This window comes from Argentina silus (assembly GCF_951799395.1).
Source record: "Argentina silus genome assembly, chromosome: 5".
NCBI classification, from domain to species: Eukaryota; Metazoa; Chordata; class Actinopteri; order Argentiniformes; family Argentinidae; genus Argentina; species Argentina silus.
Window position 1 is genome coordinate 15,446,097 of NC_139659.1, and position 15,564 is coordinate 15,461,660.

The following is a 15,564-nucleotide window of genomic DNA, read 5'->3' on the forward strand; positions in this document are numbered from 1 at the left end:
TAAGCTTTTGACAACTGTTTTTTTTTTTCTTTGCACGGATGACATATTTTTTGCTCTATGTTTTTGAAGCAGAATTTTCTTAAGTGAATTGATTTCAACTTGAACCCTCCCAGAGCAAATGCTGTGTAAATTAGATGACATCATGATTATTTTAACTTCAAGCATCACCTTGACTGTTTCTAACTGGCCAGTTTTCTCCACTGTATGCAGCTAGCACTGATATGTACGTTTTTATTCCAGACCTCTTCCATTGCATGCAAACCCGCAAAACCCATTTTTGTTGTGTAGCTCCTCCTCATGATTTATTGTTAAATGTCAGATAAGTGAGACATTGCTCATGCCTTTAGGGTTAGTGGTTTGCTTTCTGTAAGAAACTAGGGCATTGAAGCCCAAGTATGGTTGCACATACAATTTTTGTTACATTTTTATCCAAATGTAAAACATTGTTTCCCAACCAGGAATTTAACCATTATGTTCTGTTATTTTCATTTATTTTACTGTCAGTATTTTAAATTAACAAAAAAAATGAGTGTTAATATTTTGTTGCTTCTGCAAGTCCCTGGCTTCCTTGAAATGATATGTCTGTAGAACAAAAGGAAACTATTTTAAAACTAAATAAATAGAGTATTATTTAAAGACTGTGTTGTGCATTTTATTTCCTCATTGTGCAGTGAAAGGAGTATTTTGTATCAGTGGTTTTGGCTGTAAGAGTAACTATAGGGAGTGTAGCCTGGTTACCAGTTGGATTATTTACTGAATATCTTTGTCTATTGTATTTGTAAAACTAGTTTGCCAGCTAACGCTGATAGGTTAGGTGTCCCAATATATTCACTTCACTTACCTCATTTCACAAGATGATCTGCCTGTGGTAGGAAACACATAAGTGGCTCATTAGCTACTCTTCATCCTGAAATGTATGTACACTGGCCAGTCTCACTTTGAAACTAATGCCATGCTCCCAGTCAGAGTGAACATTATCAAATGCATAAGTATGCTTGTGTGTATGACCAAGAAGTGCTTGACTATCAATGCATGATATTGCGCATGTATGAGGGTGTGTATGAGTATGTGCTTCTCTGTGAGTGAGTTTGCTTGAGCAGTTTACGGAGGTGGGGGTTACGGGATTTCTCATTGTTCGCTTTTGCCCTATGGCCAGGCTGTCTAGACAAAGTGCCTTTCTTTGAACAATACGACCCCTCACCCACAAAAGGACAGGTTCAGAGGTCAGGCAGGGGCACCTGCCGCTAGAGGGACATGTGGAGCTTGAATGGAGAGGACAAAGACTGGAGCTGTGCAATCTGCCTGCCTTAACCCCAACCCTAAAGCCCCTCTGTCATCTCTGCTCATCTTGAGGGCAGAACCTCAGCTGTATGCTAATTTGTGTGGGCACGAGTCCCTTGTCATTGGCTGTATCGCTGTAGATGTTTCACTAGTCAAGAGGAGAGGTGTGAAAGCATTCAGTGCTGGCATTTTAGGGGACACTTTTACAAATACTTTGCATATGAATAGAATAGTTATAGTTTTCCTGCAGTTTTCTATCCCAGCCTACTATCCAAATCTATATACAGAGACTGTAAGATGCAGACCTGACCACCAGAGGGCCATGTCCATGCAGAAATCTTAAAAAATAATTTCTCCATATTTGCTTTTTTGTCAATGAAAGTAAACAGGTCTTCGTTATGTGAGAATGGGCTATTATTCTCATTATTACACCAAACATTCTCAGTCTACAGGTCCAAAGCGTTTATCTGCCTGCCATTTTGATACATTCATAAGCTTCACTTGTGGACATACTATTTCAACTATTATTAATGAATTATTATTTTCAGGAGGGGTGTTTGTTATACTGTTGTGAAGATGGTGTTGAGTTAAACTCAGGTCTGCTACCAGAAGACAATTGTCGGAACCAACTGCTGGCAACTTTGCCACTTTGCATTGAATTTGTAATGAGTTTCATATGCCATTATATACACAACAATATTTACACATGTCAGCAAAGAATTAAAGTAAACTTGTTTGTAGGAAAAGTTTTTATTCAATGACAATTTAGGGCAAATGAGGACTGTGTGTGTGTGTGTGTGTGTGTGTGTGTGTGTGTGTGTGTGTGTGTGTGTGTGTGTGTGAGAGAGAGAGAGAGAGAGAGAGAGAGAGAGAGCGTGTGTGAGATGTATTGCACCTCTTTTTAAAGTCCAAAATATTTTCTCAACTGCTGTCTTTCTGATTGATTTGGGGTGCAATAAATGGGAATGAACAACTGAGTATGTTTTCTTAGTTTTTTCTAACAAGCAAATCTGCTTATTAGATATGATTAATTGTGTCATTGAATGGATGGTCCATTTGGTAGGACTATGAGAGGAGTGATGGCCAGTATCCTTTGGGAGCATAGAGGAGATGAGGTAATAGTTGCAGTAGCATGACCTCCATAGACAATAGACCGGGGTGCTGCAGGACCAGAGCTCAGCTCAGGGTCCTTTGTGTAAAACGAGAGGCGTATGGTGGTGGTGGCTCGGAGTTGTGAGTAGAGCTAGCGAGAGAATGACATATGGAACTGAGTTTAATGATCCCCTCCACTTCCCGTCCCCATCTGTTCCCATGTCAAACCATCCTCGTCTTAATTCTGGTGGTCTGTCCAGGACAATTGTATGGGTCAGATCGTCACAACTGTAAAAAAACAAAAAAAACAAAAAAACATATTTCATAGATATTTCACCCATACATACACAGGAATATGACCAAAAAAGTTACACTTTTATATATAACAATATGTTGTTCATTAGTTATAAAGAAATACAATCATTTATTCAACACAGGATCTGAGCGTGATTGACTTTAGTGGGCGTCGAGAACATAGCATTGGAACATAGACATCTCCACCTCTTTGTAATTCACAAAAGACTCGCTGCCTGATCTGCTTATTATGATTGGCTGTTCTGGATGCCACAGGAAGAGTCCTCTTAGCAGAGGTGTTCCATGATTGGTCCATTCTGTCTTTGTCTGCGAGGCAGCTGAGAAGCTTGTCCTGTTTGAATGTGCAGGGATTGGAAGGGACCATTTCCATGGACCATCTGTCTCGCAGGCTACCGCTACAACAAAGGACCCAGGATGGTGTTAGTGCATGTCGGATATTTGGTTCTCCCCGTCTTTGGATCTGTAAGAAATAGAGGTATAGTTATTTTTTTATTCTACAAATGTGGATGTTCTTTTCAAGGTCCCAGCGTGTCTAACATTATGGCTAGCTAGCTACCTGCCATCTGCAATGGCCAAGCTAGTAAATATGCTTGCCAGCAGGCTAGCTAAGGTTAGCTAGCCAGCTAATAGCTATGTTCCTCAGCTCTGAGCGAATAACAATTGGGTATTCGTTGTTCTATGTCAAACGAAGCTGGAAAATGTATAGAGCTGGCTAGTTATAACGAATGAGTCGCTTATGTTTTGGCATGTAAATTTCTCTGACGTTGTTGATATAATCTAATTTTAAATCTAGTATTGTCAAAGTCAAATGTTATCCTGTCAAGTTGGCTACGCAAAATGGTAGCAATCTAGCTAGCTATGCTGTTAGTTCATCTTCTTGCAAGACAGCCTGTCACAGTTGCTGCATCAGGTCAGTGCAAGTTGAATCAGAGACTGTGTCAATTAGAAAATGCCATTAGTCGTCATTTCCCCCCTTTAGCCCACACGGGATCATACCACCAATTTATATTACTAACATATAGCATGGTTGGCTGTGCTGTTTTCAATCTGGCCAAGCAGCTGGTGTTGTGACCGAACCCGACATCATCATGCGATTGTTTACCCAGGCATTATGTATCTGCTAGCTACGGTTATGGCGAAACTGTTCTTGGCAACATGGTGGGGTTAGCTAGTAGTTGCCTCAAACTGGATATTTTTCCTGACGTATTGTATGTAAGGTTAATTGGCCATGCGGTTATCCTTGTTTGTAATACAAATACACATCAATTTGCAGTATGCGATAAACGCGCTGAAAGATCAGTAGCTAATAGATCTGTGTTGTACATTTGTGGCACTGGGTTATGTGCTATGATGACGCCATTTCTTATATTAAACAAAAACATTCATACACAGTCATAATTATATTGTTATAGATAGCACCAAGGTGCGGTGATGAGGTTTTTTTTGTCTCAAACGCTAGACCAAATCTCCTTTTCTCATTTTAAAATTGTGTTCAAGGAAAAATATCAAACACTATCAAAAGGCTTCTACACTATAAAAAAATAACATCATCCATATATGCAGTAGGCTATCTGTGCTGATTATGTAATAATAATAATGACGTACATTTTAAAAGACATGCAGTAGCACCAATGATTTCATTGTGCTTTTATTTGTGTTCTTTTTTCCTGTTCCATAGTATCGAGGCTGGCTCTACATTCCGCATTTCTCAGACCTTTGTCCCCCTCCATTGTGTAGCTAACGATCATCTGCTGCTGTCTGCCGTAGCCTCTGCCTGTTCTCTGCATCTAGCTGTATTGTGAACCCCTTCTTCCTCATTTCCTCTTTCCATCTGAAGACGACATTGGCATTAAAACCGAGTTCCCACTCATACCGTATCCTTCTGTGTAACAGACTAAAGAATAACACCTTTCTGTAGAAAACAGTTTGTCTTTATTTAAACTGTCATGTTGCTCTTTAGTAAATAACCCATTGTAGCATTAGATATTACTACAAAATGTCATTGTGATTTTCCCATTCAGTGTGGATAGACTACATTCTGCTGTAAATTTCTGTAAAGTGGATACATTTAACCCCCCCCCCCCATTTCGATTATAGCCAGGCTTGATCGAACTCTTGGATAGCTGTCTCAATCCCCTTTCCAAAGGTGCATTGTACCAGCATTACATCCAGATTTGTTAATTTAACAAAATTAGGCTAACCTTTTGAAACCAATCACATTCATATCCCCCAAATGCTATCTTAATAATGATTAACAAATTGGCCAATAACTGCAATAAACGGCACAGTAATTTGCATGCTGTTACTCCCCAAACAATCTGAAATTGTCACCTTTGATGGTCCACTGCACCTGTTTTAGTGGCTAAATTGCCAGTCATAATCCTATCCATGTGTACAAGGCTTTGTTCCTGCTAATTGAATGAACCCATTTAGTTGGCCACAGAGGATTGGCGAGATTTAGGCCTAACCCAACTTGCCATTTAAAATTCCCTGTGTGATCCACTGTCATGCTAAATCCCTAGTCTCTAACACCTCCAGAATGCTATCCATTTTACAGGGATGTCTATATCCTGCACTGCTGTAGAACTCCTTTTAGAATCAAAATGTCTTTATTCTTTGGTTGTGGTTCTCTACCTTATGTTCTTGTACTAGAACCTAATGCATGGTCATTTTTTATTGTTTCACATTGAACAGCAGATTCCAATGTAATCTTTGTGTAGAGATGTCCCTGCTGTACTGAAATGTGCTGTAGCATACACATCTACTCATTGGATGCTGCTTCTGTTCTGTTAACCCTACAGAGCATGGTCAGGCCTTGCCTTTGGTCTTTATTTGCATGAAGTTATTATTATATTATTACGATTATCACACAGTGCCACACATACTAATATTTTCCAATAAAGACTGTAGTATTTTTCCTAACCTTCAGTGTGCTTTTTGCTGATTTCCATGTGTGTGTTTCCCCCACCGTGCTGTCACTGAGGCAGTCCCCCCCCCTCTCTGTGCTCTCATCTCTCAGCTCTCTCTCTTGTGGAGGCACTTCAAGGTGTTGCTCTGAATCATTGGATTAGGGACAGCCAAATCTCTTGGTCCTGCTGCGAAAACGTGTTTTAACTTAGACCTAGAGATGGGGACTAATGTTGGAACCATACAGTCACTCTTTTCAATCAATACACATTCCATCTGTATTTTACTCTTGTCAGCTTTGGCACGTTGGCTGTGGAGTGAACAAACCGGCTCCTTTCATCCATTTGTCAGTCTCGACATTCCTTGGTTTTGGGCTATTAGGCCTATGTCCACTTGTTAGGTATTTACATATGTATTTACAGTCACGCCCAACTTACGAATTTGGCATTCTTTTCTTTTGCAAAATAATGAGACTTGACTGTGTCTTTCAGAAACTGCCAACTGGACGGGAGATTTGGCGTTTTTATCAGGATGCACCTTGAAGTCCCTCTTCATTTTACACAACATAAAACACTGATCTAAATGCTTTGTAGGTTTTGCCAGTTCTGATTACTATGGTGTTTTTTAAAAGAGTCGTTACACATTAGCAACGATCTCTAAAAATAATAATATATATTTAGGTAAATACTGGGTACACAGAGAAGATGAGGTTACATCTCAGCACTATAACATTATCAAAACATTGAGCCTGCATTAACATTCACATCAATACCCTTTGGTTCATTTTCGATCGGTACTGACCTCTGTTCGGGTTAACTAGAGCTATCAAATAACTGAACTGTTAGGCTATCAATGTTTTGTGAAAGCACAGCAGCTAATATCCTGTTCACTTGGTCTGATTTGGCCCATAACTGTGTGTGGCCATAACCATTTCAACCTCAATTTAAAGAAGTGTTATGGCTAAATATATACAAATGGGAAAAGTAAAAACCAAGACAGTCTGAAGCATTTTATTAAAGCCTACATTGATCCTCACCCTCTTCTAAAAACCAAGACATTTTCACTGGTGGTAGTTTTCAAAGGTAGATTTGGAGATAGGCTCATGTTGATAACAAGGAAAATCATGCTAGATCTTGCTGAATTGGAGATTACACTGTAACAGTGCCTACTCAATACAAGTCAGTTTATTTATATGACCCGTTATTCTACTTTTATGCCTGTTTCACATATGTTGCTTTTGTGAAGAGGCTTGTAATATGAAGGTCAGGGTTATAGTTCTATATTTACAGTTCAGTTCTCTCCCCTAGAGGGTACAGTGAAGGTCAAAGTTGGTGTCTTACCACCACAGCCCCTAAGGGAGGCATAGGTGCTTCATGGAATAATTGCAGATGGATTGTAGCATTTTCTCTGCAGCTAGTTGAGACTTCATATTACACCTGCATTTGAAACATTAGAATGAGGAGGGAATGGAAACAAGAATTAACAGTTTTTGGTTTTATTAGAGAACCACCCTCTGCTTTCAAGCTCATTCCACCAACCAGCTGCACTTAAGCACATTACATGCTGTTACATCAGACCCTACATTTTAAAAACATTCAGGCTTGGTTGGTACTGCATAGCCTTGCCCCCCTCCCCCCATCATTTAAACGATGTAAAGTAATAGGATGCAGAGGGAATGGGGGGGGGGGAGATTATGTTGGAGAGTAGTAGCAGTGATTATAAAGCTGCAGAGCGAGAGAGACAGGTCGGAGGACGTCAGACTGCTGCAGTCATGGGTGGGCAGGGCTAAAGGGCTGTCACTCAGACAGAGGAGCCATGCCGCAGCCACACAGTGGGGGAGGGGCTGTGGTGGTGGAGCTCTGGGAGAGCAGATCTGCACCAGTCAGGAGATTTACGTCCAGAGCTCAGCTCACAGGGAAGTATGATCAGACAGACAGACAGACAATAACAATACTAAAGCTCTATGTGTATGCTGGGGCTCTGTGATTGGTGCAATCTAGGCCTAGTCCCCTAATGTAGTTCATCATTAAACCAAGTTAAGCTCTTTTCACCCTATTCTCCTGATATAAAAATATACAATTAATGTAATTGTCTTGTTTACGTCTTTATTACTGAGGTCACTGGAATATTTACACACACAGTGCATTCCGTCAGAACTGGGTGAAAATGCCTTGAAACAGAATCCTCTGGTCCACCAAACCCAGAAGCCAACATTTTCCACTCTGCTTCCCCAGCCAACATAATTTCTCCTCTTACGGCTCCAAGGTTCAGGAGCTTCCTGTGTCTCAAGGCAATATCGTATGTTGCAAAATCCAACCAAAGAAATAGGTCAGTTCTGTGATTAGAACAGTCACTTTCACAGCTCCAAATTAGACTATGATGTATGAACAACAAAAGGATAACAAAATGTACAGATGACTTGAAATACCCTCGGGACTTTGTAACTGAATAGTTCTGAACTGCATGAGAGAAATTCATTTTGTATGAACATGTAATACAATGTGATGTATACAAAAGTTCGACGATCTCTCCACCCTTTGTGTCATCATCATTACTGGCAGTCAATGCTAAATGTACCTCTTAAACGTTGCTCTAATAGAGACGTGGTTTAACTCTCCCGTCGCAGTATCAAATTAGAAAAACCTTTCATAGACAGTCTGACTCTCAGTAATACAGTAAAAGCCTGAGGCTTGCTGGATAAATAGATGACACCACAGATCCTGCATGTCCATGTTCCCAGGACATTCATAGCCACAGCGGCCTGGTCTTGCTTTTCACATATGAGACGCGTGTCTGAAAGCCCCCCACCCCCCAGACCTTGGTGTCTGTTCCATGGCTCAGACAGCTGGGGGGCTATAACTGGGGCTGAAGGAGCAGCTGCCGGCCTGCCCCCACACCCCTACCTCTCCCTCCCTCCCTCCTCAGGGTGTAATGGATATTGATTGTTTGGCTGCAGCCCAAGAGCGTGCTGATTCAGCAAGATGGACAGAACCTCACTCCTCCGACAGAGAGACGGCCCTCACCCTGGGGGGAGGGAAGGAGGGTGGGTAGACCAGCGCCAGCCTACCCTGCCTGAAATGGAGGAGGCTGGATTAAGTGCAGCCCTTCTCAGTGACTGGTGGATCTCTAGCTGACCCCACAATGCCAGCTCCATTACCACACACCTACCATGTATCTGGCATCAGTTCACATGTCCAAATGTTCTACATCTGAGTTGTTCATTGCCAGGCTCTTTCTAAAGGACAGTCTGTGCTCTGTGAACTCCAGTCACCCCCCCCCCCCCCTGCTGACCCTGTAGAAGTGCAAGATAGGAGCTGGACAGTTGGGCTCCCTCTGTGGGGTTACAGGGCACTCCTCCATGGGGCTCACCATGTCTGTCTTCTCCATCTGCTGTTTCACCTGTTTTGTGTTCTCTCTTCCTGGGTGAGATCATACTCTTTCTGCTTTCTGACTGTGTATGATTGCTCTGTCTCTCTATTGTGACTTTGTGTGTCTGTGTGTGGCTGTCTGTGTGTGTTCGGAGTGTGTGATTTTCCTGTGTGTTGTCCATATTGGTTACCTTGGCTCTTGTATGATTCTGTGTGAAAGTGGTCTGTCTGTTCTCTGTGTGGGTACTGTCTGTTGTGTGCTTGGTTCCTCTCTGTTATCTGATTGCTTGGGGCTACTCTCTCTCAATGCTGATTGGATGCATTTGTCTCCTGCAGGGGCACACTTCACTCGGCATCAGCACAGCCATGCTACCTCCTGCCGACACTTTCACCTGGGTGCTGCCCAGGCGCCCATCTCAGCCGAGTTTCCTCTGGGTCATGCCAGCCAGCCCCCCCAGACTGGCCTTGCCCCCCACCTGCCCCCAGCGGCACACCATCCTCCTCTCACAGCCCTGCCAGCACCCCCTCAGTTCCAGGACGTCCCAGGCCCCCCGTTCCTACCTCAGGCCTTACACCAGCAATACCTCATCCAGCAACAGCTTCTGGAAGCGCAGCACCGCAGGATCCTCCCACACTCCAGGTAGCTACAACACACACACACACACACACACACACACACACACACTTTAATACACATTTGATGCAAATTAAGGCTGACTCAGTTACACAGTCATTCACACATTTGAACAGTTACACATTTTCTAGTATGCTTCCACATGTTTTCAGATAAAGACATACACTTGCATACAGATTGAGCAGATTACTGATTGAAATGTTTCCTGCATGCAGACGAACCCAGGAACGTGTTCCCCTGAACCCTCACAGGCTACGCCCGGGCTACGACTACTCCCCTCCCCTCCATGTCCCCCAGCCAATCAATCAGCAGCAGCAGCCACGCTACTTGGCGGAGGGCACAGACTGGTGAGTCACAGTTGAAAATGAAGCAGGTTCCTGTGGAGACGATAAGTTCTCCCTCCATCTGTCTGGCCTCAGTGTTGATGTTGATTTAGGTGTCTCTCTTTGCCTGCAGGGACCTCAGTGTGGATGCTGGCCTCTCTCACCATCAGTACCAGCTCCAGCAGCTTCCACAGCACTATCAGCATTACCTGGCGGCATCCCCCAGAATGCATCATTTTCCCAGGAACACCTCCTCTGCACAAGTGGTAGGTTCAGGACTGTTTACGTCTTTGTCCTGCTGTCTTTTGTGTGGTTCAGGGTTTCTCTTGGGTCCCATCTGGGCTGTGTATTTGCTCTTACACTGTCCAACAGTATTATAACGGTATTATGTTGATTGTTAAAGAGGCTTCTCCTATCTGTTCTGACAGGTTGTGCATGAGATCAGAAACTATCCGTATCCCCAGCTCCATCTGCTAGCCCTGCAGGGCCTGAACCCCTCACGCCACGCGTCTGCTGTACGGGAGAGCTATGAGGTAACCGCCAGGTCAAAACCTCAACATCCTTTACCACCAGTATTAGTATTCTGACTAAAAGCTAAGCTTTATGTTGTTTATTTGACCCCAGTTGACCTTGTTTTAACTGTGCTGACTGGTTTGTGTTGGAAGCCTCTCCTGTCTAAAGCCTTGTTCTCCTGTGCCCTAGGAGTTGTTGCAGCTTGAAGACAGGTTGGGAAGTGTCAGTAGAGGAGCTGTGCAGACCACCATCGAGAGATTTACCTTCCCACACAAATACAAAAAGGTGAGGAGGCAACTCTGTTACATACACACAAGTGGAGGTTTACTGCAGATTCTTAGATGTACAAACAAAGGTTGAGGATGAGAGGATTAAATTAATTGCAATTAAATGCCAATTAAGTTTATTGAATTGAATTCAAGAAAACATCGAAAACCATTTGTGAAGAGGAAATTGACCTTGCCTCTTGGGCGTTTTGTATCTAAAAGCTCTGATAACTCTATTGGATTCTAATTCTGATCTGTAATGTGATTGGTCCACAGAGGAAGCCTCTGGATCTGAAGATTGGTGATGAAGACGAGGAGACTGACGTGGATGAGAAATGCACCATCTGCCTGTCCATGTTGGAGGACGGAGAGGATGTCAGGTGGCATAGGGAGGGGGGGGAATAATGTAGGATAATTATACGATGGTATGAATGTCTGCGGTTGTTTGAGACTATGGGCTTTCATATCATACCAAGGCCACTGGTGGTAGATCTTAGGATTGGGGGGCCTCCTGTCACTATTTCTAGTCTGTGTGAATTGGGGAGAAATACTCGGGGGACACAACTGACCAGCAAACTCATGATGAATTTTAGAATTGGTTAAAGTTTGGTTAGGGTCATTTTTAGGTTTTGACTTTCAATGGGATGCTGGTCAGAAAGGTCAGCTAGAGGACAGAAAAGTCAGCTAGAGGACTGACGCTCTCCCTTGCCTCTGTCTTTCTCCAGGAGGCTACCCTGCATGCACCTCTTCCACCAGGGGTGTGTGGACCAGTGGCTCACCATGAGCAGGAAGTGTCCAATCTGCCGAGTGGACATCGAGACGCAACTGAACCCTGACAGCTGATGGCCCAGGGGAGGGGCCTGGCCCTGTCACTCTCCTTGGCGTGGTTCCTGCTCCCTTCCACCCCGGCCCCTCCCCCTTTGGGTGCTTTGCCAAATGTCTCCGGACGTCATATGACTTCATCACCCTCTGACTCACGCTTTACTGAGCCAACACAGGATTACTGCACGAGAGACTGGAGACTCTCTCAATAAAAGCACATCCCTGGCAAAAAGACACACACACACAAACACACACACAGAGACGTACACACACACACGTACACAGGGTTTACTAGTTGCTTGCTGGTTGGAGGTGAGGTGTTGTTGCAGTTGTGTTGTTGTAGGTAGCGGAGGCAGGTGTGTTTCCTGTCTGTGTATTTGTAGCATGTTCTTAAAGCCATGACTTAATGTACTGAGAGTGGAGAACATACAACCCCACTGCCAGCTGGCTACGCTCACACAACTTTAAAGATTCTGCCACAACTGGAAGCTAAACACAAACACTTAACGCCCTCTCGCCATGTTTGCCTACAGATCATTTGTGGTAGTACAGTAGCAGACACAGTGGTATTTTGAAACCCCTCGCTTTGTGAGAAGGGGCGTCTAACTGAGTGTTCAGATCTCACCCAGCTTCTACGTTTTGCAATAGTACATTTCCTTGGGACTGGTGGTGTCAATGTTAATAGGACTATTTCACCGCTATCATGTGAGCCGACCCAAACGCATGGGTTAGTGTTTAAGTAAATGCGCAGGTTAGAGAGTGTGTTTAACCAAATGCGTTGCTATGGTGTTGCTTGACCCGGGCACGGGTCACTGTGTGTGTTCTGCCCAATACAGTATGTGGGTTACAGTGTGTGTTTAACCAATGCGTGGGTGTGTGACAAACCTTAAGTGCGGGTTCAAGTGTGTGTCATGGGTTCCAGAGAAACATAGACGTTAGCTGAAGGTGCATTGGAGAGCTTGTAGAATACAAAGCCAAATAAGGAATAAAAAAAACCCGCAAAAAACTAACATTTAGGACCCATCCCCTATCATGCACTGCAGTGACTGAGTGAGGTAGGGGGCATTCTGGGTACACAGGAGAGTTAGCTGCCCTGGATATGGAGACTCTGAGCCATCCACCTCCTGGCGCAGGTGTTTTGGCTGAGCAGTGTAGTAAAATGCATGTTTCAATGTTGGCTTGGGCTGTTGTGTTAGCGTTTATAAAAAGGAGGACAGGGCGCGGGGATGTCTGTGCATGACTTAATCTGAGCTGTGACTATCTTTCTCAACACTAACAAACAAAAAAAATGAGCACGATGTCAGTGGCTGTCCCTGACCTGTAGCGTGTGTTCACCATGTACCCTTGGTGGCAACGATGGAATCCTATTGTGACGTTTACCTTATTGCCTAAAGAACAAGCACATGTGATGATAGATATAGCAACAACCTCTTTCTTTGGTATTGCATTTGCGTTGGTTTCAGTATATTTAGGTATATAAACACGCAGTGTTTGGACGGAGGGAGGAGCTTCTGTGTGTGAATCTTGTGTTTTGTGTGACAGATCTCCCCTTGTGGTTGCTATGCTGGTTGCTATGCTGTATTGCTAGAACAACAATGTAGAATGTTGTGGGACGGAGGCAGTATCCCCTCACAGTGCACCTTTACTGAGGAGGAGCGATAGGGCAAGATAAGAAAAATATGACACTTTTGTAGTTAAAAACAAGACTTAACTTTGTGTTAAATTTGTATAATTCATGCTCTTTCCCTTGTTATGTCTGTTGCTCTTGTAATATTGTAGGTCTTGCTGTAGTAGAAGTGTGCATGAACCACTCAACAGGGTTTTAGGATTGGCACAGACCCTAACTGTCCCATGCACTGAGGACTCAAGTAGTAAAGGATTGGGACAAACCCTACAGATCCCAATAGCCCTGTGGACTGAGGGATCAATTATAAAGGATTAGGACAGACCCCATGTGTCCTCTGCACTGCCAGTGTTGATACTGCCTCCTCCTGTAGTGGAGTTTTCTATGGGAAGTTTTGATAGTTTACACAGGGTGTTGTCAGATGAGATGCCTTAAGTATTTAACAATCATAATTTATTACTAACTGTAGATATCGTGGGTACGTATTTAATTTTATATAGTTTTTTTTGCAATTGAATCATAATTTATTTATTTAGAAATAACAACAAAAAAAAAGATTTTAAAAAAACGATTACCTCATTTTGCATTGTTTTATGGGAATGCTTTGCATGCAGTTGTAATTTTTCCGAAGACTAAACTAAAAAAGCCCTGCTGTTTAATCTCCTCCCCGAGCCGGCTGTGCTATGTTTACTGTCCTGGGCTGAGCCGTTGAGCCTGCTCTCTCATGTGGTGCTGTGGATCTTGGTTACATTCCATTCAATGCAATTTCTCTGATCCCCTATGCTGTGATGTAGTGGACAAACTGCAATGGAGTGAAATGGTTTTAGTTTGTATTTTCTGTCTTGTTTTGCACTCTTAGTTTTAACATGGGAACCCTCTCACTGGCATAATGCAGTTACGATCGTAGATTTATGATTATGATTATTATTATTATACACTCTGTCATTTGCAGCTCTCTGCCTCTCATACTGTCTTGACTTCTCCATTCTGTCCTCTAAGCATCTTCCTTCTCCTGCTTCCTCTCCTGGGATGTTTCTCACTCCCTATTTTTCACAATAACTTGTAGTTTTAAGCCCAACAAGTGCCTCGCTTCTAGTGTCAAGAGATATTTTCTTATGATTTTAACCTTTTAAAACACAGTCAACCTCATTCCTGTCGTAGGGACTAATTTACCCAGAGGACATCTTGCCGAATTGGGACACATCCAGAGACCACACTTCTGCACTACACAGGCACAATGATATTCTGAAGGCTATGGCCAAATAAAATGCTGTGTTTCTTCCCTCAGCCTCCTTGTCCTCGCTTCTTTCTATAAGGTGACCACTGGCTGATTTGAAAGGACTAGAAAGGTAAAGGCAGTTTGGTGGCAACCTCCATAGATGGAGTGTGGGAACTTCAAGATGGCGCTGCCATTGTATTGCTTTCAGTGGTTACCTTATGAAATGAAGTAAAGCAGCATTTTATGAGTACCATGACAACTTAATGGTTTCCCATCGTTTCGGATTTAACTCAGAACACTGACATTTTTTACCTAAATTATTATTATACAGTATGGAAATATTTCTGACTACAAAGAGGCATGTTTCACTGTGTTCATCTACACAAACACTACATCTATACTCCCTAATATTCCTTTCTCTTAATTTCCCTTCTCTTCCTTGTCTTCTCTCCTCTCTTTCTATTTCTCTCTTCTGAGCCTGACCTAACCGTCCATCCCTCCACTCAGAACCCATCCAATGTTTCGCATCACTTTATCCTCTCTCTAGGGAAAAACAATGACAAACAGAGGATCTTAAAGCACAACCTTACTAAAATGCATGTTTTTCTCAGGTTTGAATATATTCTCAATGGTATATAAGTATATGGTGAAATTATTGCAGATATACAAAGAATATTACAGATGATTTAATTTTGCTGCTGCTTGCATCTGAAAAACAAAACTGAAGGAAGAGAAAACCCAAAAAGTGCCAGTGAAAGGGCTGCCGCCATCTTTGTATGAGAACCTGCTGTTTAGCTGTGACTGCGCAATGTTTTTCAATATAGGATATTTTATCGGAGATTAGAACTATTTATCATTAATATTAAAGCAATAGCTCATTAATGATGATGAGTGTGTTGATGAAGAACTGGATGAGCATATTATGTGTAAATGTTAGATTCACATTTGGTGGAATTTTGTACTTTATTTATTACTACTAATAATAATGATTTTAAAAGTTGCATCGCTAAACCCAAACTGTTCTTTTTTTAATTTCAATTTTATTTCAAGGCTTGTATATTATCCTTTTTTGTATGTGCTCTTTTTGTAATAAATTGGATAAAATGCAAGTGAATCCAGTTGTTGTTTTTACATGTGTATGCATGTGCATTGATTTTATTCTGTGTTGTGTGCATGTGTATAGTGCCTTTGGAAATTATT

The 15,564-nt window shown here is 42.6% G+C and overlaps 1 protein-coding gene across 3 annotated transcripts; it reads left to right on the plus strand.

Annotated features, from left to right (window-relative positions):
- Positions 1-3,040: 3,040 nt before the first annotated feature.
- On the plus strand, positions 3,041-15,465 carry ark2ca (arkadia (RNF111) C-terminal like ring finger ubiquitin ligase 2Ca). 3 transcript variants are annotated; one of them, XM_083670665.1, is made up of 8 exons: positions 3,041-3,190; positions 9,300-9,603; positions 9,813-9,944; positions 10,054-10,186; positions 10,349-10,453; positions 10,623-10,718; positions 10,976-11,079; positions 11,425-15,465. In XM_083670665.1, the coding sequence occupies exons 1-8, from the start codon at positions 3,103-3,105 to the stop codon at positions 11,540-11,542; spliced, it is 1,080 nt and encodes a 359-aa protein (XP_083526791.1). In that variant the 5' UTR covers positions 3,041-3,102; the 3' UTR covers positions 11,543-15,465. The 3 variants fall into 3 exon arrangements, with proteins under 3 accessions (XP_083526791.1, XP_083526790.1, XP_083526792.1); XM_083670664.1 differs by having other exon boundaries at positions 3,041-3,163; positions 9,783-9,944; XM_083670666.1 differs by having other exon boundaries at positions 3,041-3,163.
- The last annotated feature ends 99 nt before the right edge of the window (positions 15,466-15,564 follow it).

Excerpts from the sequence above, each read along its gene's own strand:
- ark2ca (XM_083670664.1), top strand. The coding sequence starts at position 3,103 with ATGGTGTTAGTGCATGTCGGATATTTGGTTCTCCCCGTCTTTGGATCT. Across the intron at positions 9,945-10,053 it reads TTGGCGGAGGGCACAGACTG|GGACCTCAGTGTGGATGCTG; the intron begins GTGAGTCACAGT and ends CTTTGCCTGCAG. Across the intron at positions 10,187-10,348 it reads ACACCTCCTCTGCACAAGTG|GTTGTGCATGAGATCAGAAA; the intron begins GTAGGTTCAGGA and ends CTGTTCTGACAG.